Below are 25819 nucleotides of genomic sequence, written 5' to 3'. Positions count from 1 at the left end.
GATGATAATGACCCTTCTCTATCCCGTCTGTCCTTTAGGATTCTTATTCGGGCGATAGGCTTGAGCACGCTAACGTCACCACTGCTACTTCTTCACTCGGCATGGCTGCGAGCAGGCTTGGTATACAGCAGCAGTGAGGTCATTGTGCTCCTGCCGTGCATCAAGCCTGTCGCCCGAATAAGAAGCATAATGGACAAGCAGTACCACGGATCAGGAATAGGCAAGTATCATTAGTGTCATCCACACTACCGGCCTGTACCAAGAGGTTAGGGTGGATGACAATGACAACGGAATCCCTTTAAGCATGCTCTTCTCCTTGCTGCTTCTACTAATCGTTGGGATCTTAACATAGAGTCCCTTTACAAGGCTACACTGGTCTGTTCACTGTGCAGAGAAAACACTAATAAGCAAAAGCAGAATTAAAGGTTATCCCATGGTAAAAGCTATCCCCTATTAACAGGATTAATGATATCTTACTGACTGGAAGGGGTACAACTGCTGGGATTCCCAAGAATGACAGTGGTCAATTGTTCTCTAAGTGAATGAGACGGCAGCATGCATGCTTGGCCATTGCACCATTCACTTTTTTGGGGACTTCTGAACACTGCTAAACACTGAACTTGGCTATGTTTGTAAGTCCCAGGAGAAGTGATCAGTGGAAGTCCCAGTGGTATAATCGCTCCCACCAATCACCATCTTATGTGAATAGAGGATAACTTTTCATCTTGGGATAACCCCTTTAAAGAGGACCCCTCACCTCACTTGACCTGTTATTTAATTGGAAATACAATTATTTACTGAAACAAACCATTCAGAGACATCTTTATTAAAGCTTTGGTTTGTGCTGTTCCTCTAGTATTCTTACTAGAATTTATGATTGTATAGTCAACTGGGTGATACCAGTCGGAGGAGTGTCCCTTCACTGACATTATCCAATTACAGCTTTATAGTCCAAGACAGTGCAGAACACACTTCTTACTGGTAACACCCAGTTGACCATTTATTCATATTACAATACAGAGCTATCAGAAAAGATGGTTCATGGTATAGAGATAGTACACAAGAGAAAGTCTTACTCAATACCCCCTTCTATGAACCAAAATAGTGTATGTACGAATAGCTCCCACTCTGGTACACATGTTCGTACATGCATTAGGCTGGGTTCACACTACGTTTTGTACGGCTGGGAGGAGGGGGCGGGGCTTAATCGCTGCGCCCGCACTTAGCCGTATAGAGGAACCGTATTTAATGCATGTCTATGAGCCGACCGGAGTGAACCGCAGCCTCCGGTCGGCTGCGTTTTCGGCCGAATGCAGTTTCTCGACCACAGGCAAAAACGTGGTCGACCGCGTTTTTGCCTACAGTCGGGAAACCGCATACGGCCGAAAATGCAGCCGACCGGAGGCTGCGGTTCACTCCGGTCGGCTCATAGACATGCATTAAATACTGTTGCCGAATACGGCTGAGTGCAGGCGCCGCAATTAAGCCCCGCCCCCTCCTCCCAGCCGTATTCGGGAACCGTAAGTACAAAACGTAGTGTGAACCCAGCCTTAAACAGGCAGCAATGGATTTATATGGCTGTTATGTAATACACAACAACATTTGCAGGTGGTCTGTATAGCCAGTAATGTTTTTTTTTTACGGCTGCACCAGCTGATCGAGGGGAATAATCTGACCCTCAGTGATCAGTAGGTGATAGTCTATGACAGTGTTTCCCAACCAGGGTGCCTCCAGCTGTTGCAAAACTACAATTCCCAGCATGCCCAGACAGCCTTTGGCTGTCCGGGCATGCTGGGAGTTGAAGTTTTGTAACAGCTGGAGGAACCCTGGTTGGAAAACACTGCTCTATGAACTCCTGTGATGGAAAAGCCCCTATACCCCTCATAATGTTAAAGGGGTACTCCACTGGAAAACATTTTCTTTTAAATCAACTGGTGTCAGAAAGTTAAACAGATTTGTAAATTACTTCTATTAAAAAAATCTTAATCCTTCCAGTACTTATCAGCTGCTGAATGCTCCAGAAGAAGTTATTTTCTTTTTGAATTTCCTTTCTGTCTGACCACAGTGCTCTCTGCTGACACCTCAGGAATTGTCCAGAGAAGGATAGGTTTGCTACGGTGATTTGTTCCTACTCTGGACAGTTCCTAAAGTAGACAGAGGTATCAACAGAGAGCACTGTGGTCAGACAGAAAGGATATTCAAAAAGAAAAGAACTTCCTCTGTAGTATTCAGCAGCTGATAAGTACTGGAAGGATTAAGATTTTTAAATAGAAGTGGTTTACAAATCTCTAACTTTCTGGCACCAGTTGATTTAAAAGAAAATGTTTTCCAGTAGCCCTTTAACAATTAGAATCTAAACTACACAGCTATAAGTGTGGACATATTCATCTTCATGGTAAATATATTTCAGCCACAAAGATTAGCAGATGTGTAGTTAAAATAAATACTAATCATTCAGTCCCAATGACAAACATTAGCAGAATGGTTTTAAAGGGGTTATCCAGGAAAAAACTTTTATATTTTATATATATAATATATTATATATATATATCTCAACTGGCTCCAGAAAGTTAAACAGATTTGTAAATTACTTCTATTAAAAAATCTTAATCCTTTCAGTACTTATGAGCTTCTGAAGTTAAGCTTGTTCTTTTCTGTCTAAGTGCTCTCTGATGACATGTGTCTCGGGAACCGCCCAGTTTAGAAGAGATTTGCTATGGGGATTTGCTTCTAAACTGGACAGTTCCCGAGACATGTGTCATCAGAGAGCACTTAGACAGAAAAGAACAACCTTAATTTCAGAAACTCATAAGTACTGAAAGGATTAAGATTTTTAAATAGAAGTAATTTACAAATCTGTTTAACTTTCTGGAGCCAGTTGATATATAAAAAAAAGTTTTTTCCTGGATAACCCCTTTAATAAGACACCATGAGAGGAGGCTCCAGTAAACTTTAATAGCTGTTTATCGGGAAGGTAAAATTTATGGGGTAACAGCAGCCCGGCTAAGAAGCAATATGCCACAAGTTACAGAAGGAGCTGAATGTATAAAATAGTTTTGCCTTTACTAATTAGGCTTTTACTATAGAAGTGTATATTTAAGTCTCCTCCATGATTGCATAATGTACTTTCTGCTCACCTGTACATGATTAAGAGCCTCCACTGTTTATTCTGCTTCCCTACAGAGTGGTTCCCCTTGGATTACCTATCATGTTGTTTACAGCTTTTGTATGTTTTAAAAAGAACAGGTTTTTTTGGCATATGTGTCATAATGAAAAATTTTGGGCATGATAAGCTTTTTTTTCCGTTGTATTGTGATTGTTACTGTGCATGATCAGTATTGCCTTTGGGGGTTTCTTGTATATCTCTATGGGGAAGAGTAAGCTACAGCCAGACTGGCATTGGCACATCTCTCCTGGAGCAATAGGGTAGGGCAGGAAAAATCTGATATAAAAAAATCTGTCAGGAGGAGAGCAGGAAGGGTGTAACACACAGGTTTTTTGCTAAATCTCCCTTAGTGTCTTGGAAGGGCAAAAATAATTAGAAGCGTATCATATCTCTGTATGAAAAACCAATCTATGGTTTAAAGGAAATCTAATCAGTTTCACCCGCACTAACTTGTCGGTAAAGGTGAAACTGATGACCACCATACTTAGGCTGGGTTCACACAATGTTTTTGCAATACAGTTCCAGTATCAGATTTTTGATTAGAAAAAAAGGGATTCCTCAAAACCGGAATAAACTGTATCAAAACATGTGTACAAACTTTAATCCGAACACGGTTTGAAAAATTATGTCCGGTTGCATCCGTTTTTTTTAAGAAAAAGCCATGTACGTTTTTAACTTTTCCCTCCATTATGAATAAAGTTTCACTTGTTTGATTGAAATTCCAAGAAAAAAAACTGGGCAAAGTCAAAAACTGTATGGGGAAAACTGGATGGAACCATATGCACATACGGTTCTCTACGGTTCCAATTGACTCCCAAGTATACGTTTCAATACGGTTTTTCATCCGGACCAAAAACCGTGATAGGCTACAGTTTTGGGTACGGGGAAAAAAAACTGACAAAACCATACAGGATACAAAACGGACACAACCGGATACATTGTTTGGCATACGGTTTACAATGGAGAGTCAATGCATACGGTTTTCAATACGGTTCCGTACAGTTTTCAAATTGAAAACGTATACGGGAACTGTATTGCAAAAACGTGGTGTGAACCCAGCCTTACCTTATCTCTCCTTCCGTGCTCCTGTTCTCCCACTATCTTTCTGCGTATCTTCCATTTTGGGGCCAACTTGGAGCTTGGGGGGGAGCTTCATGATGTCACCGCTGCTGATTTCTAGCATTTGAAGCCAGCAGAGAAGCAGCAGCAGTGATGTCAGGAAGCTTTACCCATGCTCCAAGTTGGTCCCAGGTTGGAAGATACGAAGGAAGATAGCGAGAGAATGGGAGCACAGAACGGGATCAAGTAGGTATGGTTGTCATCAGTGTTACCTGCACTACCTGTCTGTACTGACAGGTTAGTGCAGATTACACTGATGACAGATTTCCTTTAACAGCATTACTGACTTTTGTTCTTATAATAATGTAAGACTGTGCTCAGGAGACCAATTTTAAAGGGAACCTGTTATTACTTGCCAATAATGCCAACACAAGTCACCTGGGTGGTCCCTAAAAGCTTCTCTTCGCCCATCCATTGATATATAGATCTCTACTTGTTTGGGTATAGGTAGAGAAATATCAATCAAGGCAGACAGGAAGAAGTCACTGGAGACCAGGCAGCATCAAAGTGACAATAGGGTCCCTCACCCTCTAGCCACTTTTAAGTTAGGGTCACACGGGGTCCTGGCAGCAGTCACAGAGGGACTGCAGAGCAAGCTTCCAACTGCAGCAGGGTAGCTCTGTGCCTCTGCTCGTAAGCTGACGATTTCTACAGCGGGAAATCTGCCACTCGGAGTGGACACAGAGCTACCCTGCTGCAGCCGTCAGGGGTGAAATACACTGTGGATTTGCCCCGTGTGACTCTGCCCTTACAAGACTATATGAATTTAAGACAGATCTATTAGATTTGGGTTTGACAAATCTTACTGCAGATTTACTCATCTCTTCTGGGGATGTAAAAAGTGTCTCTGCTCTTTACAATCCAAGACAGATATACTAATCATACTGACCTGAGCATAATAACAAAAATATAAGGGGACAAAGGATAATATCAAGGTGAAAGTTCTAATCACTAGTACAGAAGGAAGAAAAGGCAGAAAAAAAACATAACTCTAATAACTCTAGTATCCACAAGTACCAAAACAAATTTGCTAAAGGACAGGATTTACAGATTACAGAACTATCTAGTATTCATACATAATAGTAGTTCTAAGAAATGTAGGAGTTATAGGTTATAAAGAAACTGCCTTGTGCTAAAATATAAAGAAATTCAATGTTGCCCCCATCATTCTGCACACAATACCCCATAATGCCAAAAAGAAATCAGAACGTTAGAATTATTTGCTAATTTATTGAAAAGGAAAAGCCATGTAATATATTGCACTAACATTCACTGGTATTCAGACTTTACTCACTACTTAGTTGAAGCCCCTTTGGCAGTGATCACAGCCTCCAGTCTTCTTGAGGATGAGGCCACAAGGTTTACATGCCTGGATTTGGAGATTTTCTGCAGATCCTCTTTCAGGTTGAATGGGGACCATCTGTGGTTAGTCATTTTTCAGTTGGGTTCAAGTCAGGGCTCTGGTTGGGCCACTCAAAGACATTCACAGAGTGGTCTCTAAGGCACTCCTGTGTTGTCATGGTTGTGTGCTTACTGTCATTGGGGAGATTTATCAAGACCTGTGCAGAGGACATGTTCACCAGCTGCCCATAGCAATCTGATTGGTTTCTATGGACAACTGGTCAACTTCTCCTATGCAAAAGTTATAATGAATCTCCCCCACTGTCTTGTTAGAAAATAGATATTCCGCCAAGTTAGAGGTCAATAGCGCTCTCTGTATCAGGTTTTCATTAAGAATATCGCTGTACTTTGCTCTACTCAGCTTTCCCTAAATACTGACCATTCTCCCTGTCCCAGCTGCATGATGATGCCCCATGCATCTTTGTAGGAATGGTATGGGACAGAGGAGAAGCAGTGCCTGGTTTCCTCCAGATAAGATGCTTAGAACAGAGGCCAAAAACTTCTAAACTTCTAACTTGGTTCCATCAGAATCTTGTTTCTCACAGTCCAAGAGTCCCTTTGGAGCTTTTTCTTTTTGCAAACTTCAGGCGGCTTTAATGTGTCTTTTACTGAGAGGAGAGGCTTCCTTCTGGCCGCTCTGCCATAAAGCCCAGATTGGTGGAGGCTGCAGTGATGGTAGACCTTCTGGGCGTTTCTACTATCTGCACACAGGAGTTCAGCCACATTGACTACTGGGTTCTTGGTCACCTCTCACACCTAGCCCCTTCTCCTCCAATGTTTGGTGGGGCAGTCAGCTCTTGGAAGAGTCCTGATTGTTCCAAACTTCTACATTGATCTGTATAAAGGATAATGATTCCTCCTAAAAGTCCTCTAAGGGACTAATAAAGTTGAAGTAAAAAAAAAAAAACACCCATTAACCCCTTTAATATTAAGAGTTTAAATCACACCCCTTTTCCCAAATTTCATATAAAAAATATGTAAACATAATAAAAATTAACATGTGTGGTATTGTCGCGTGCGTAAATGTCTGAACTATAAAAATATAATGTTAATTATACTGCATGGTCAATGGTGTATACATAAAAATACCAAAGTCCAAAATTGCGTATTTTTGGTCACCATAAAATTTTTTTTTATTAAAATCGATTAAAAGTCCCATCAAAACAAAAATGATACCAATAAAAACTACAGATCACGGTGCAAAAAATTAGCCATCACACATACCCATATATGGAAAAATAAAAAAGTTAGAGGTCCGTAGAGGACATTTTTAAACATACTAATTTTTGTGCAAAAAGTTATTTTTTTACAGAAGTAAAACAAAATCAAACCTATATAAGTTGGGGATCATTTTAATCGTATGGACCTACAGAATAAATAATACCGAAAAGTGCTCTGCATAGAGTCAGAAGCCCCCAGAAGTTACAAAATGTCATTTTGTTTTTCCAATTTTGCCCCCACAAATATTTTTTTTCTGGTTTCGTTGTAGATATTGTGGTGACATTATTGTTGTCATTACAAAGAAAAATTGGTGGCGCAAAAAACAAAAACTTATATGGGTTTGTAGGTGGAAAATTGAAAGAGTTAGGATTTTTAGAAGGTGAGGAGGGAAAAAAAGAAAGTGCAAATATGAAAAAACCCTGGTCCTTTAGGGGTTAATAGTTATGGAGGCCACTGTGCTCTTGAAAACATTCAGTGCAGCAGATTTTTTTTACCCTTCTCCTGATCTATCCCTCCACACAATCATGTCTGAGTTCTACAGGCAGTTATTTCCTCCTAATGGTCTGGTTTTTTGCTCTGATATCCATTGTCCACTGTGAGACCTTATATAGACAGGACTGTGTCTTTCCAAATCCTGTCCAATCAGATGAATTTACCACAAGTGATCAAAAGAAATGAGAGGCCCCAGAGCTAAATTTAAAGTGTCATAGTTAAGGGTTTGAATACTTATGTCCATGCAAAATTTTTGTTTTTCCTCATTAATACAAACATTTCTGAAATTCTGTTTTCCCTTTGTCATTATTGAGTACTGAGTGCAGAACAATTGGAGAAAACATTTTTTTTGTATTTTAGCATAAAACTGGAACATAAAATGTGAAAAAAATGGAAGGGTATGAAAACTTTTCCAATGCATTTTATATGTAAAATTCTAAACTGTAATAGTAAACTATTCCCACCCAAGATCAACAAGTGATCCAGCTGTACCGTTTCAGCAACTGATAGAACAAGATAGAATCAAAGACACTGCTGTCATGTAGATCCAGAATACCAACCCTGCCAATACTCGGGGAGCATGATTTGTGGCGACAAAGAAATTAATCACACAAGACATTGGCTAGTTTACATAGGAAAACACCTATTATGTATAGGAGGAGAGGTAAAAGCAGCAAATAAAATAAAAGCGGGAGGAAAGAATAAAAACAAAAAACAGAAAAAAAAATAAAAAAATAAAAAACAACACACAGAGACAGGGCGTCCATCTTCGGTAGTCAGACTCCGAGCTCATCCTCACATGTAGGTTTTCCCTTGACGGCTGGTTTAGTGGCATGGCAAACAGTGCCTTACTCAGGCATGTGTAACAGATCTGCCTTGGCCAGGCTAGTCATCTAATAATGCACATATAATCACACAAAAGAGAAAAAAAAAAAAAAAAAGAAGAAGAAAAAAAGAAAAAAACATACAAAACCAAATTGTTAAAATCTGTCTGCTTTGAAACATGGACATAAAAGAAAATGAATGTTTTGAATGTTGCTCAGGTTACATAGATTCCTTTAACATCACCCATTTAGTCTGGTAAAATATATTGACATTGAAGCATGGTTTCACATTAGATTGAGAAATATAACAGTAAACGGGGATAAGTAATAGCGGTCACATCATAACTGGGCTCTACATTGGAGGTATGTCAAAATCTACCATATATCAAATATACACATACCATAACAGGTCCATTCATTTTAAATGCATATTCCAGCATTTTTTTTCCCTTTGAAAAAGCTGTTTCTGGTGCAGAGTTAAAATAGTACCGCCTACAGACTCCCGAAGCCGGCACTCTCTCTACTACTCCCATCATGGATCAGACTCTTATCCATGATGGGAGTAGTAGTCCCCCCAGCTGCAGGAGTCTGCAGGCGACTGGAAAGGCTACACTAGTGCTTGTACTACTACCCCCATCATGGAACAGAGTCTGTTCCATGTTGGGGGTAGTGGTACAGGGGCTGAGGGATTGATCGCACCGGGTCTCACTTCTGAGACCTGATGCAATCAGATGTTATTAACCAAGGGAGCGGGCGGCATGGTCCGCTCCCCTGCAATGTATTTAGAATTTATTCACAAATTCAACACCCCTCTCCCTCCTCCGCATCTTCTAGCTCAATTAGAGCGCACAGCAGGGTCGAATCAGTCCATTCCCCGCTGCTCATCCCTGTACCAGATGAAGAGGAGCAGCAGGGAATGGACTGACATGTCCCCCGCTGTGGGCTCTGATTGCGTTTGTAGTACAGGCAGCGGAGACACGTCAGGTACCGGCTGGGAATGAAGCGCAATAACAGCACACAGCAGAGACATGTCAGTCCATTACCGGCAGCTCATCCCCGTCGGGTACGAGGGATGAGCAGCAGGGAATGGACTGACACGTCCCCTCTGTGCGCCGTTATTGACCTAGAAGATGCGGAGGGTTCGGGGGGAAATAAACTGTGAATAAATTCAGAATATCCACAGTACTAGTTTAAAAACCCCGCCAGGAGCCCTGAACAGCTCCTCGGTGCCAGACATTCAGGGCTCCCGGCTGGGTATTTAAAAATTAAAGTAAAACACACTATATACATCGCAGGGGAGTGGACCATGCTGCCTGCTCCCCTGGTTGTCCGTGGATGTCACCTCTTCTTAGCATGCTCAGAATCACAGTTCAAAAATGGATATTAAAAACCGGGTGCAAAGGGATGACATTAAATGCTCATCAGTTTGCCATAGGCTTCAATGTTACATTTATAATATCCGTTTCTATTCCGTTATTTTGGGCGAAAAAATAAATACTGCATGCAATGTCTTTTTGTCATCAAAATAACGGATTAGGAACCAAATGGGTGCAAACAGCTTGCAAAGGACTGTAAAAAAAATCCCATTTACATCAATGTGATTCATTTACAGCTATTTGCAAAAAGCAAGAACAAATTCGAGAACGGGCATGAATTAACGGGGACAACTCTGGTCCCCAGCAAGTACTGTATGGCTCCTTTCAGTCCCCCAATCTCCTGTATTCTGCTTTCAAGACAAGCAATTGATGCACAACTTGCAACCTCAGCCAATCACTGCCCACAGAGGCGTTCCAGTGAGTGGCTGGGTAGGCAGACAAGAAGACAGTAAAAGATCAAGGGACCGGACAGAGCCCAACGGGAGCTGCGAGGGATAGGAGTTAAGTAAGTATATATATTTTTTTATTTTTTGTTTTATTCCAACTTGGCACCAGCAACATAGGTTCAAAACATCTGAATATTATATATTTTCTTTTCATACAGCAAACCACACTTTTGAGTACTTCAAAAAGGTATATGTTTGTGATAACGACCAACTGCAGTCACTAGAAAACAATGCTTCGGATAGTAAAGTGAACGGGCCTGCCATGGTACACGTCTGCATACCTTTTTGTATGTATTCCAACACATACCTCTACTGTAGGGCTTAGACATGAATGTAGCATTGAGAATATACAAGCTGCACTGTAAACTAAGTCCTTAAAATGGGCACTATCACTTCAAAAAAAAACTTTTCACATGTTGAAGAGACATGCCAAAGGTTTTGATCAGTCAGGGTCTCAGTGTTGAGACCCCACCAATCAATAGGAATAGGCGGGAGAAACATGAACTAAGCACAATCTCTGCCAGCTCCATTTGCATGACCGAGACAGACTATTATGGAACGTCTATGGGACCGTCTACTGGCACACACACCAAGTGGATAGAAGCAGCTACGGGCTTCTCCTCACTTCTTCACTTTTGACGGGTATCTATGACAAGTCAAAAGTCTTTTGAAGTGACAGGTACACTTTAATACAGCTGATATACTTATACACAGAACACGCAGGTAGATTGTATGGATATCTTGGAGCAGAGCCCTATGCATTGTGATTCTAATATCCTAAGTTTGGGGCCATCACTGCTTTTGTGAACTTTTAGGCATGAATCTCTCTGTACAAATGTGGATGGGGTCCAGTGGTCAGACAACAACCCCCCACCCCACCCCCTGCCAAAACACACACAATGAAATACTTATCACCTACCTTGTGGATAGGGGATAAGATCATTTTCAGTGGACAACCCCTTGAAAGGTGTTATCCAGGATAAGAAAAACTAAGCTGATTTCTTCCAAAAACATCACTCCCCCAGGTTGTGGTATTGCAGTTCAGTTACGTACATGCTAGACGACTGTGACATAATGCCCTATTGTAAAATTCGGAAAAGGAAAAAGCATGCATCTAAAGGGAAAGTGCTGAGCTGTGTTTTCCTTTCTGTATTTTACATAGCCCTGGTTTCACTGGCATAGAAGAGTCCACACACACACACACACACACACACACACACACACACAGTGCCCATCGGACAGTTCTTTTTACTATCTGCCAGTGATTTGAAAAGGGATTATCCGGGAAAAACTTTTTATATATCAACTGGCTCCAGAAAGTTAAACAGATTTGTAAATTACTTCTATTAAAAAATCTTAATCCTTTCAGTGCTTATGAGCTGCTGAAGTTGAATTGTTCTTTTCTGTCTAAGTGCTCTCTGATGACACCTGTCTCGGGAGCTGTCCAGAGTAGAAGCAAATTCCCATAGCAAACCTATTCTACTCTGTGCAGTTCCTGAGACAAGCAAAAATGTTAGCAGAGAGCACTGTTTCCAGACAGATAAGAACAACTCAACTTCAGCAGCTGATAATTATTGGAAGGATTAAGATTTTTTAATAGAAGTAATTAACAAATCTGTTTAACTTTCTGGAGCCAGATGATCTAACCAAAAAATGTTTTCCTGGAATACACCTTTAAGGCATTTAACTCATCCAGTGCAGAGTGCTTGTTCCCTCTCTGCAGATGGCAATGCCCCATTGTGACATCGCTATTTCAGATTGGCAGTCCTATTAAAGTAAATTACATCACAAAAGCTTAGGACAGATGTTGTGTTGTTTTTGGAAAAAATTAGCCCTTATGTATTGCTGATAACCCCTTTAAAGACTAAACAGTGAAGTATATTATTCTCTTTCATGAAGACTATGAACATTAATCTCAAGATGTAAAGTACCGTAAGTATGCTTACATGTTGAGGATTGTGCATACATCCATAGACAAGGACTGTCTCTATATGATCACTGTCTTGAAGGGAATATGCCATCACTTTCATGCTGCCTGAACCATGAGTGATTAGGTTGGTTCCCGGTGGCTTCTTTCCACCCCACCAGCTATGACTGATAAATCTCTCCCAGTCTGAGAGACCAATAAAGCCTGTCGGGACGGGCAGAAGCTGCCAGAGACCACGCCAAGATTCATGTTCAGAAAGAATTAAACTGATGATGGGTTCCCTTTATTTTTATAGCATTGCTTGTGTGTATTCTGAGCTTTTATCTAACATTAGGAAGTGCAAACTTAATTGGGGTGCTGCAATGTCTTCTGCACTGTATATGGTAGCCTCCACTGGTAGAGGAATACATCACCGGCACCAGATAAAGACACACAGGATTGTGTGTCCGGTTACCTTATTGTATTTCATTAATATCACAAATGACTTAATATTGGTTCTTGGGTATGCAAGTGTGGTAAAAAAAAAAACTGTCCTACGAAAACAATGCTGGAGAAAATGGGGGAGCCCAAAAAAATGCAGTCAGGTTATCAAGCCAATTGCATATAATAACCCTACTTTACTCCTAGAAATAAGTCAGTCATTTCCTTGGCCAGATGTCAGTAATTAAAAAATAAATAAATAAATAAAACATTATTATAAATAAAAGCATTAAAAAAAAAAAAATTTTTGTAGAACAGTATAGGTTATACATTCTTTAAAACACGATGAAAAACTGAAGGATTTTCAGCATTTTGCGATTTTCTTCTTCTCACTAAGGGCCCACTCAGACGGGGGAATATCCAACCGGAAAAGTTCAGAATGGGCATTTCGTGCTCAACACGTGCCAACTCAATCAGAGCAGATTCTGCTGAATAAATGACACGTTCATTCTCTCAGCAGAGTCAAGAATTTGAATTTCTGGGGCAGAATTTTCTGCCACAGTGATTTTGCCATGTGCACGATGCAGCAGAATCCCATTGCAAACAGTAAGAGGCTGCTGCACCGGAATTTCCAAGCAGGATTTCCACTCAGAAATTCCACCGTATGAACTGACCCAAGGGAGAGAAGTGGCAGGGGATTTATCTATGTACAGGATACAGATCTCCACTGACATACACACAGCATTATAATGGGGTGAACATACACTCTCCCTTGCCCCCTGCAGCCAGTCTCCCAGATCAGTACCTAGAGAGCAAATGTAGACACAAAAGTCACTTTTTCCCTCAGATGTAGTTTAGTATATTGAATAATTAAACCAACTCTTCTAATGTTAACTTATATGCTACAAGTCACATCCTACTAAACTTCTTTTGGTTGGGTGCCAATTGTACATATGCAAAAAGCCTAGGCAGTGAAAAATAATGGAGAAGAAATAGAAAAAACAGTAAAGTTCTGACTTTATCATAAGGTTTCTAAGAAGTAATAGTAAACCGCTGCATGCACTAGAAATTATCCTGAAGTTACCTACTTGGCTAAATGAGTTTTTTCATCTGGACATTACCAAAGGGGATTTGTGTTTGTACCAGAGCTTTTAAGCATAATGGCCCAGATTTATCAAAACCTGTCCAGAGGAAAAGTTCCTGAGTTGCTCATAGCAACCAATCAGATCACTTATTCTATTATATCCTTGTATGATATATACAGCTATTCATTTAAAGGACTGTGTTCCTTTTATTTTATTTTTTTACTGTTAACTGTTTCAATGTTTTCATCAATAGTTTTTTATTTCTTTATTTATTTTATTTATTGTGTACATTACCTGGACTAGTGCTGGGCGGTATACCGGTTCATATCGCATATCGAATTTTTTTTTTCTGCACGATATGGGCCCCTCCCCCCTCGAATGAGTGAATTAACCGCCGCAACGCGCTGTCCCCACATCGGGGAACTAATCATATGTGACCCGCTAGCGCTGTTCTGCTTTTCTTCCGCCCCCCCCCCCCCCCCCAATGAATTATCAGCTGCGCTGTCCCCACATCATGTCACCCGCAAGCGCTCCTCTGCTCGTCCTCCTATGAATTGCGGGCCGCTGGCGCTAGAAATCTGTACTGTACTACAAAGAACGTTGCCCGGGCTGCAAAAATAAACAAAATAAACTTTAACATACCTTCCGACATTCCCCCATTGGTCCAAATTCCACCCCTCACCTGCTTCCTGAGGATGGGAACGTCACAAAGCCGTCAGCAGCGATGTCCCGCCTTGGCCGCTGATAGGCTGAGTGAGTGCACTGTCATTTAAGGAGGCCGGCTCAGCTTATCACCGGCCGCAGCGATGTCACGCCCCGGCCGATGATAGGCTGGCGGCTCTGTGACTTTCTCGACAGCAAGAGGATCGTAGCGCAGGACAGTGAAGATGGTACCATAGCAACGGGGGAACGTAGGCAGGTTAAAATTTATTTTGTTTATTTTTGCAGCCCGGGAAACGTTATTTATAGTACAGTACAGATTTCTAGTGCCGGTGGCCCACAACTCATAGGGGGATGAGCAGAGGAGCGCTTGGGATGACATGATGCGGGGGACAGATGCGGGGGACAGATGCGGGGGACAGATGCGGGGGACAGATGCGGGGGACAGATGCGGGGGACAGATGCGGGGGACAGATGCGGGGGACAGATGCGGGGGACAGATGCGGGGGACAGATGTGGGGACAGATGTGGGGACCGTGCAGCTGATAATTCATTGGGGGGGGGGGTGTTGGGAGAGAAGTGGCGCCCCGGTCACATGGATGGGGGGGGAATACCATGGAACCGCCATCACTTACAAAAATACTGTGACACACGTTTTTGCTCATACCGCCCAGCGCTTTTTATTATCGCGGTATCACGGTATTACCACCTGTACCCCCCACCCCAGTGAGGTCCCTGTGCCCACTAGCGGTGTCAAATGTGCCCCCCGTGAGCGCAATCGCTACCATCACCACTAGCGGGGTCCCTGTGCCCACTAGCGGTGTCACAAGAATGCCAAGCGCGGCTCTGTTCCCCGTCAGTACTCAGGGTACAGGAACAGATTTAAAAGCCTTGCGCGCAGCTAACGTAGTACTGCGCATGCGCAGTACTACGCATATGGCGTAGGGCTAACGCTAGGCTCCTAGCACTGCCTACGTTAGCCCTACGCTATCTGCGTAGTGCTGCGCCTGCGCAGTACTACGTTAGCCGCGCGCGCAAGGCTTTTAAATCTGTTCCCGTACCCTGAGAGCTGACAGGGACGGGGAACAGAGCCGCGCTCAGCATTCTTGTAACACCGCTAGTGGGCACAGGGACCCCGTTAGCGGTGAAGGTAGCGCTCGCGGGTGGCATTCTTGTGACACCGCTAGTGGGCCCATGGATCCCGCTAGTGGTGGGGATTGATCGTGCTCGCGGGGACACTGGCTGACAGGCGCAGCGGAGGGACACAGTAAATGGATTAGCTTCTGTGGCCCGATTCTGCTCTCGGAATCAGGCCACAGAAGCATACCGGGACAAGTGAGGGCGCCGCGCTGGGCTCTACATTTCATCTGGAGGGTGGGGGAGGGGCCCGACCGGTATAGCGGTATGGGAAAAAATCCATACCGTGGGATAAAAAAAAAAAGCGGTATCCGGTTCATACCGGTATACCGCCCAGCACTAACCTGGACCACAGAAAACAAATGACTGAAAAGGAATTATTGACATTATTAGACAGATTTCTGGTCATGCTCTGTGACCTGTGCAGGGAGGGGGAGGTGGGGAGCTATGGTGTCACCTTTCATTGTTATCCTGACTGTGATGAGAAAAAGGAGGCTGCTGAAAAGTTTCCACTACAGAACAGAAAGAGTCTGCTTATTATTAGGCCCAGTAAAATGGAAAAAAGGGGAAAAAAAACATCACCAAAAATTCTACCCCAGAAGCAGCTAGGGAGAGCACAAAATGTTGGGTTGATGGGTGGTTTTGTTATATACCTATTCCACTTGGTATGATTATCATCTATATTTTTTATATAATTATATTATTATGCTTGGTTTGTGAATATATTGTAGTGAATCCTGCGCACATCTTTATTTCCCCGCATGATATATGTCATCGTTATATGTACAGTCCTAAATTGTTTCCTACTTAAGGGTATGTTCACACTGAAGGTTTGGAGAGGAATTTCCTCGAGTAATTCTGCTCGCTTATTCCTCTCCAAATCATTCAGCAGTGAAAAACCCCATAGTATGTAATGACATTTCTGCTTTTCAGTTCACACTGAGGAATTTCCGCTAGCGGAATTCGGTCACTGAATTCCGTTCCGCATGAAGAATGAACATGTTCTTTCTTCATGCGGAATTCGCGTCCTAACCCCATAAAAGTCAATGTAAAAAAAATTTCAGGCCGCCACACTTCCACATGGATTTCCCGCAAAAAATTTTTTTTTACAATGTCTCCTACTGTCATTTCTGAGCGGATTTGTTCAGCGCAAATTCCTCGCACATATTTGTCAGTGTGAACGTACCCTAACTCCAGTGAAAAAACACACACCAGATGGAAACCCGATGGAACCCAAAGTCAAAGAGACCTGTCGGATCCGTTGTTTGCCAGATATGTTACTAAAGCAGAGATCACATCTTCCTAGGAGCTCCATCACAGATGTGATCTTGGCCTTAGTAGCATTTCTGACACCTGTGGACATTTATTGCTGTATTATGCACTTTTCCTGTGGGGAGAGATTTAAAATTTCCAGATATTTTAAAGCCATGGAACAAAACGACCGCCTACTATGTTATAAACATATTATTCATCATTATAAAGCTGGGGGGGAAAAAAAAAAAAAAACGACTAAAAATAAAACTGAAAGAAAATGTTTTTTCCCCAATATTTCTGAGTAGTTATACATATACATTCCTCTGAGTTGTTACATTTTCTGTGTTCTTACCTTTTGTAACTTGCACAGGAGGCCTACGTATTGCTCTCTTATGTCACAGGGGTTCTTTTTAGATTACATTGCATTGTCTCTATTGCATTTTATGTGGTTTTAAATGTATTTTATCATGTATAAATGTTCTAATAAAGATGTACCGTATATATTTTGATCTATATAGTCCGGCTCTTATGTATAGTATGTCTGAACAATAGCTCACTTTCTGATGACACATTCCCTTTAAATGGCCGTATGAAATACTACATTTCCCATAGATTAACAAGGATTCGACAGCAACTTGTTCTTACAAAATCAGCTGTTTGTTTGGGGTCTAGTTTGATGGATATATTAGGGAGACTGTGTTAAGACAATCCCTTAAACCACCAAAAGATTACTAGAAAGTAGCGGACAGACAGGAAAAATAAGGAAATCAGGGAATGAGAAATAAGTAAAGTGCACAGGACAATGGTACGCCACAGAAAAGTAACATTTAGGAACAGAGGAAAAATACCTATAATCTGCAGTACCTTTGAGAGTCTATGAATGATCGTATGACTGAGGAAACTTTCTAACTACGACAAACAGTAGCCAATAAGCATCTATTAGTAATTCAAACCTAAGGGTGCTAAAGGCATAACATCACGGTACACTTAAAGGGGCAGTCCAGTGCTGAAAAACTCATCCCCTATCCTAAGGCTAGGGGATAAGTTTCAGATTGTGGGGGGTCCGACCACTGGGGCCCCCCGCAATCTCCTGTACAGGGCCCCGACTCACTGGACCAGATAGCGGGCGTCGACCACCACACAAACCGGCGGCCGACACGCCCCCTCAATACTGCGCTATGGCAGAGCCGGAGATTGCCGAAGGCAGCGCTCTGGCTCTACCATAGAGTTGTATTGAGGGGGCGTGTCAGTCGCCGATTCGTGCAATGGTCAACACGCCCATTTCCCGCGGGCTGCGGGGGCCCCGTACAGGAGATCACAGGGGGGCCCCAGCGGTCGGACTCCCCGCAATCTGAAACGTATCCCCTATCCTTAGGATAGGGGATAAGTTTTTCACCACTGGATATTTTCCCTGGTAGACTTTTATAGCATTTCCTATAGCTCCATGTCCCAAAATGAAACTATATAAAAATGTTAGAAATGGCTAGCATTGGGTGGGGATTTCAGCTTGGCATCAGATTTAAGCCTCATATGAAGGCTACCACTATACACAATTGATTCAGAAATGATTAGGACATATTATGCAATGACGTTACGTGGTGTGATAGATAACATCAGCAGCAATACTCACCTTCTGCACATGGTACAACTATAAGGGCTCTGTCAATAAAAACCGTGTTGGTTAGATGCTGGGCTACGCCGACACTGGATGGTTCACGAAACTTAATATAACACACTTTGGAAGAAAAAGCAAGGGGCGCATTGCTGGAAGATAAAAGGAGGAACAATTAATCTGATACATGTCACCCTTGTAAAATAAAATACATAAATAAAAAAATAGCTAATAACATAAAGCAGGTTCTCTAGCTTCAAGAGGATTATACCTGTAGTTATGTTCACATATACAGAGGTCCATGTTTAGCAATTCACTTAGACACTTATCCCCTATCACATTTTATCATTTTTTTCTGAGGCTGATATACCATTTTACCTCTAATCCAGGTATACACAAGGCAATTACAAGAGCTTCCACAGTATTCTCTAATAATAGCCTATGCTGCACTATTTAAGCCCAAAAAAATCCAGCACTATTTTTTTAATTACGTCTTTAGAGAAACTAATTTACTACACCAGCAAGCCTGTGACGCGTGGCCCCACCCCCCAAACCTCACTGAGCACACAGGGCTGCTGCCGGCAGAATACGAATCCCGCACATTTTGCACAGTGTGAAATACGCTGCGTTAGCGCTATGTGGGACCGTTCCCTTATTGCCCACTGGCATTGCATTACAATGGGGTATGATGTGCCAGGTTGACATAAGTAGTGCATGACTGTATAAGGGCTCATTCACACAAATGTATCTTGGGTTTGAACAACAATAATATTTTTTATTATTGTTAATTATGATTAAATACTTATAACTAAACAATAGAGATGAGCGAATTTACAGTAAATTCGATTTGTCACAAACTTCTCGGCTCGGCAGTTGATGTCTTATCCTGCATAAATGAGTTCAGCTTTCAGGTGCTCCGGTGGGCTGGAAAAGGTGGATACAGGAAAGAGTCTCCTAGGAATGTATCCACCTTTTCCAACCCACCGAAGCACCTGAAAGCTGTAATAATTTATGCAGGATAAGTCATCAACTGCCGAGCCGAGAAGTTTGTGACTAATTGAATTTACTGTAAGTTCGCTCATCTCTACTAAACAATGCCAATACTGAACATTAAAGGTCTTTGCCCACATCTCCATTTATTCCATTACACGTGTTCCAACAGATCAGTATTGGTGTCATTTCAAGCTTCTAATCAATGGGTTGAATGTTTTGCATAGTTCACATGTTCTTGTTTGTTACATTTTCATTTACATTGGTATTTCAGCAACATCACCAAACCCAACAGACAAAAAAAAAATTAATAGCTTATGTCAGTGTTCTCCAAACTGTGACCCTCCAGATGCCGTTGGCTGTCCAGGAATGCTGGGAGTTGTTTTGAAACACGTGCAGGGCCACAGTTTGGAGACCACTGGCTTACATCACAGCTGTCTAGTGTTTTCCAATGGAGTGCCTCCAGCGGTCCAGGGATGCTGAGAGTTCCACCCTAGGGTATACATTTTCGAAGGGGGGGCTGTTAAAGGGGTAGTACGCCCCTAAACATCTTATATCCTAGCTGCTGGGACCCCCCCAACACCCCCCCCCCCTCCCCCCTGTGCTCTGGACAGTTCCTGATATGGACAGAGGGGTCAGCAGAGAGCACTTGTGGTCAGACAGAAAGGAACTTCAAAAAAGAAAAGAACTTCCTGTGGATTATACAGCAGCTGATAAGTACTGGAAGGATTAAGATTTTTTTTAATAGAAGTAATTTACAAATCTGTTTAACTTTCTGCCACCAGTTGATTTAAAAGAAAATGTTTTCCAGTGGAGTACCCCTTTAATCACTTGGGAGACAAGCAACCTTTTTTTCTTGCGATTGGTGGGGGTCCCCCCTATCAGCAACTTATCTCCTATCATGTGAATAAAGGAATACTTTTAATTTTGTCATAACAGGATCAAACACTGATGAAAACCAGACAAGACCCAAATTACACCCCTGTATTTGTTCAGTGTAAATGTGTCCTAATCGAGAGTATGGGGGAGACTGATCAAAACCTGTCCAGAGGAAAAGTTACTATGAGCAACCTTTCCTCTGGACAGGTTTTGATAAATCTCCCCCGATATGTATAAGTTAGATCCTATAATAACCCCTATAGGAAGGAAACATGTTATTTAGTACTATGCACAGCCTAGATACATGTACTTCAGTGTTTCCTAACCAGCAGACCTCCAGCTGTTGCAAAACTACAACTCCCAGCATGTCTGGACAGCCAAGGACTGTTCGGCATGCTAGGAATTGTAGATTTGAAACAGCTGCAGGCACTGTTGTTGGGAAACACTGTGTACTTGTGACCTGCAGTTATATACAGTGATCCCTCAACTTACAATGGCCTCAACATACAATAGTTTCAACATATAATGGTCTTTTCTGGACCATTGTAACTTGACACCAGACTCAACATACAATGCTTTGGAATCTGCGAAACGTGTCAATGGCTGGAAGAACCGACCAATCAGAATGGATATTTCACTGGTAAAACCCCTGTGCATGCACTGCCTGGTAGCGCCCCCTAAAGTACAGGGAGGTATTACATGTTCTGTACTCTTTACCTGTGCCAGGGTTAGCTGCTCCTTTGGGCATCAGGTGAGGGCGGCTCCATTTTCCTTTATTTTTTTTTTTTTTTTATTTATTTATTTTTTTTAGGACATTGTGTGTTCTGTACAGGACCCTGAAGAAGCTCCTGTCCTCTACATAGACCAGTGTTTCCCAAAGAGGTTGCCTCCAGCTGTTGCAAAACTACAACTCCCAGCATGCCCGGACAGCCTTTGGCTGTCCGGTCATGCTGGGAGTTGTAGTTTTGCAACAGCTGGAGGCCCCCTGGTTGGAAAACACTGAAATAAACAGTGATTTACAGCACCCAGCAGCTCTTTCTTACTTTTATATGTAAGGATTTGCTTTATCTATATTAGTTATCCACTAATTTATCTTTAATCCTCACTTTTTCCTATTTTTGGATGACATTTTGGTGGCTTCCGAACAAATTACCAGGTTTCCAGAGTTCTGGTCTCAACATACAATGGTTTCAACATACAATGGTCGTCCTGGAACCAATTAATATTGTAACTTGAGGGACCGCTATATATTGAGGGGTTGATTATGAAACTGAAAGCTGTTTTGATGGCCTTATTTCCCATAGCAACCACTCACTGCACAGTGTTGTATTCTACACTCGAAATATGAAGTGCTAAGATTGGTTGCTATAGGCAACCCTTTTTTTTTTTTTTTAGTTTTCATCAATCTGACCCAACTGACCAATCACGGCGCAGCTTTCATTTCTTAAACTTTGAGAAAATGAAAGCTGAGCGCCGATTGGTTGCTGCGGTTAACAGTGTCCCCATCAGACAGCGGTCATCAATCCGCTCCATTGTGTTTCCTCTGTGTAAGGAGAAGTAAAGGGTATGTGATGGGGATTACTATGGGAACAATGGAGGGATGTATGCAGAGCGCAGGGCCAAGGGGGAGCGCCCGGGACCCTGTATGTGAATATTCAGCCATTATAAATAACGGGTATTACACGGAATAAGAGCCGACCGGGAACCGCACTCACTCGGGTGGGTAAAGCCGCAGCTCTTCCACGTCTCCCAGGAAAGAAAAGAGCGTCCGCATCTGCTCGCTGGTGACGGAGGCGGACAGGTTGGTCACCTGAATGACCGCGGTCTGTCCGCTGCTCATGACGGCGGTGGGGGTCTGCACCGGAGGGGCCGACACCGGAAACCAGCCGCCTGAGAGCGGCGACCAACGAGCGCGGACGTGCTTAGAGGACAGAACGGCTCCGGAAGACGCGCGCGCTCCTTGTTCGGTCACACAGCGGCCTCTAGTGGCCAAAGTGGGAAATCGCATGAAAAGAGAACAATGGGCTTGTGGTCAGATGAAAAGTTGAGATGTTGCCCATAGCAACCAGAGTGCTTCTTTATTATTTTTAAAAAGGCCTCTGAAAAATGAAAGAAGCAATCTGGTTGGTTGCTATAGGCAACAGCTCCACTTTTCCTTTGCTAGGTTTAAATAACTCTCCCCCAATGTTCTTACATCGGTGGTCTCCAAATTGTAGGAAAACTCCAATTCCCATCATCATGCCCTGACAAGGATATTATAAGAAAAGAGAGCACTCCATAGCGTAAAACCGCCCCGGTGAGAGTGACAATTGATTGGAAGAAACCCTTACCACAGGCGGTTGTGTGAGCTCAGTGGGGGAGATTTGTCAAAACCTGTGCAGAGAAAGAGTGGTGCAGTTGCCCATAGCAACCAATCAGATTGCTTCTTTCATTTTCCACAGGCCTCTAAAGAGGCCTGTGGAAAATGAAAGAAGCAATCTGATTGGTTGCTATGGGCAACTGCACCACTCTTCCTCTGCACAGGTTTTGATAAATCTCCCCCAGTGAGTATAAGACCCGGTCTGCAGCCTCCCAACCAAACGAACAGTAGTGGGTGAAGACTTCCAGAGGATGGTGGGTTACCGCGGCGCTAACCAGGGATAGGCACGTCAGGTAAGTAGAAAGGAAGGATTTTATATTATATAAAACAATGCAACACATTTGACCGCGCTTGCGTGGCTTCATCGGGCATTATGAAGCCGCACAAGCATGGTGAAATGCGTTGCATTGTTTTAAATAAAATCCTTTCTACTTACCTGACGTGCCTATCCCTGGTTAGCACCGCGGTAACCCACCGTCCTCTGGAACTCTTCACCCACTAATGACAAGGATATGGCTAATTTGAGTCTTTCCCAAGCCATGGAGCCTGAAAAACTACAACTCCCAGCATGACAGCCAATGCTGGGAGATGTATTTATGCAACAGCATGCGGCACCCTGGTTGGGAAACATTGGCTTATATAAAGGGCCTAGCTACAAAACTCCTGTAAAAACCATAACTCATGTATTTATTTATTTACTCTTATCTACAGAACCATGCGAAGACTTCTATTATGTGGGACCAATTATACTTTGTAATGATATCATTAATTTTACCACCAAATCTATGGCAAAGACAAAAATAAATTCATGGGGTAAAATAGAAAAACCAAAATGCAATTTTACAACTTTTGGCGGCTTCCGTTTCTACACGGTGCACTTTTCGGTAAAAATGACATGTTATCTTTATTCTGTAGGTCCATAGGATTACAATACAATTTATGTAGGTTTTGTTTTATTTTACTACTTTAACTTTTTTTTTTACTTTTTATTAGAAAATAAGTATGCTTAAAATTGCCCTATTCTGACCCCTATAGCTTTTTTTTTTTTTTTTTGTCCGTATACAGGGCTGTATGGGGCGCTAACTTTTATTGTGCTGTGATCTGGAGTTTTTATTTGTACCATTTTCTTCTTTACATGGCACTTGTTGATCACTTTTTGCTCACTTTATTCTGATATATAATGTGACCAGAAATCAGCAATTCTGGTGTTTGGTATTTTTTTTTTTTTTACTTTTACGCCATTCACCGTCCAGTTTTATTATTGTGGTGACCACTGGTGTGAAATGTGCTGGCAGTGGTTGTGGGAAACAAATAGACACAGTTTGTGACGCCAGGGTAGTGTTAAAGGAGTACTCTGGTGCAGACTACTCCTGCTCCGTCCTGCCAGGGCTGCAAAAAAATAAAAATAAACCATCACTCCCCTTCCTGGGTTCCCACGGTGCGCCACTACAGCTGATCGGTCCTCCGGTCCATCTTCTTCATACTTCCGTGTGAACAAAGGGTCACATGGCACTCAGCCTATCGCCGGCCACCGCGATGTTCTGCCTCGGCCCATAATAGGCTGAGAGCCATGTGACGCTTCGTTCACACGGAAGTATGAAGAAGATGGACCGGAGGACCGATCAGCTGTAGTGGCGCTCCTCGGGAACCCAGGAAGGTGAGTGATGGTTTACTTCATTTTTTTTGCAGCCCGGGCAGAACGGAGCAGGAGTAGTCTGCTCCAGAGTACTCCTTTAACCTCCACACCTCAAGGGTAGCAGCTTCCTGGGCCAAGCGCTAAGGCAATAATGATCACAGATGCACGGTTACGGAAACTGCTTTTTCTTTGATCAAAAAGTGCGCTCAGAGCCTCCATTTTGCTGCTGCAACCTTCTTTTTTTTGTATACTCTGTATTTGCCACAGCAGCGTGCACCCGTGTATTAGGTAGTTGTGCTGGCTATTTTTCTTTTTTTTTTGTGTGTAACTTAGGGGGAATGACACCCTCTGTAGCCGTGCACCCCTCCCCTTTTTCACAGGAGGTATTTTAAATTGATAATGGATCCAGCATGTCACCCAGTCAGAGGCTATATGCCAAGTAGAGGTGAGTGTTTTGAGTGTTAGGCTCAGAATGTGTGTTAGGGTCCCATCTGAAATGAGGCCACCTCCACGTGGTGGATGGGGGTGACACGTTTTGATCAAAAAGTGCGCTAATAGCCTCCATTTTTTGACCAAGAGTGCTGCTGCAACCTTCTTTTTTTTTTTTGTATAAGATTTGTAAATTACTTCTATTAAAAAATCGTAATCCTTCCAGTACTTATTAGCTACTGAATACTACAGAAGAAATGATTTTCTTTTTGGAACACAATGCTCTCTGCTGACACCTCTGTCCATTTTAAGAACTGTCCAGAGTAGGAGAAATTCTCCTTAGCAAACATATGCTGCTCTGGTCAGTTCCTAAAATGGACAGAGATGTCAGCAGAGAGCACTGCGTTACAAAAAGAAAATAATTTCCTCTGTAGTATTCAGCAGCTAATAAGTACTGGAATGATTAAGATTTTTTAAAAGAAGTAATTTACAAATCTGTTTAACTTTTTGGCACCAGTTGATTTAAAAAAAAAAAAAAAAAGTTTTCCACTGGTGTACCCCTTTAATGAAGAGATGAATGAATGAAGACTTGCCTCTTTTTAGAAAATGGAGAAAGCTGCATAATAGTATGTAAAATAAGATGGGTCGAATAAGTAGTAGTTTTTCCTTGAGCTTGTTGATCCTGGGGATGTGTGATAAACATATCATCAGTTGATCACGAGAGAGTCAGGAAGGATGGTGGCACGGAAGGGCAACATTTCTTTCTGGCAAGGGGAGTAAGCTAAACCAAATGAAATACAATTGATGGTATATATCATGGAAAACAATAAGCAGCTGGGAATAGGAGAAAGAGGATAGTTGTGTAAATGGAAGGAGGTGATGGTAAATGGAAAATAAGAGAAATTTAGGGGGAGAGTTTTTTTCCCCTCTCTTTGGGTAAATTAAGGAAAGAAGAGGGGAAAGGAAGAAGAAAGTTTTATTAATATAAAGAGAACACACAAATACGGGTGATATGGGTCTCGAACAGGGCACTAGAACAAAATTTGAGAATTGTAAGGGGGGGGGGGGTTATTTTTTCTATATTTAAAAACTTTCTTTCTTCCATTCATACGGTCCCAGTGACTCCCTGTCAGTCCCAGCTGCAACCACTGTGATTGCAAGCAGGGACAACTGGAATTCAAGAATTACAACTCCCATCATCCAGTACATAAAACGTATAAAAAGGTAATCCCACATCCATGGTTACATATTCCCTTCTACAGCTTACAGCAACAAAAAAGTAATTTCCATCCTACTGAAATTATAGCTCGCATCCATTTCTTCCTGCATATGCAGAGACATTGGAATTACAAGAGGAGTTTTGCAGTAATTTGTCATTTAAAACCA

At 42.3% G+C, this 25819-nt stretch overlaps 1 protein-coding gene across 3 annotated transcripts in view; it reads right to left on the bottom strand.

Annotated features, from left to right (window-relative positions):
• The window catches only part of SREK1 (splicing regulatory glutamic acid and lysine rich protein 1), a 65614-nt gene extending 43661 nt beyond the window's left edge, over positions 1-21953 (bottom strand). Inside the window, exons 1-2 of one of the 3 annotated variants that reach the window (XM_056541554.1) lie at positions 21725-21953; positions 18159-18292 (exon numbers count right to left, since the gene is read on the bottom strand). In XM_056541554.1, coding sequence (XP_056397529.1) covers positions 18159-18292; positions 21725-21849 — 259 coding nt within the window. In that variant the 5' untranslated portion in view covers positions 21850-21953. The remainder of the gene's footprint in view (positions 1-18158; positions 18293-21724) is intronic. The other 2 variants (XM_056541553.1, XM_056541552.1) reach the window with 2 other exon arrangements.
• Between the last annotated feature and the right edge of the window lie 3866 nt (positions 21954-25819).

The sequence above is a fragment of the Hyla sarda genome, chromosome 1 (assembly GCF_029499605.1).
Source record: "Hyla sarda isolate aHylSar1 chromosome 1, aHylSar1.hap1, whole genome shotgun sequence".
Classification (NCBI taxonomy): Eukaryota; Metazoa; Chordata; class Amphibia; order Anura; family Hylidae; genus Hyla; species Hyla sarda.
Note: the sequence above shows the minus strand (reverse complement) of the source record. Positions and strands in the feature narration are given on the sequence as shown.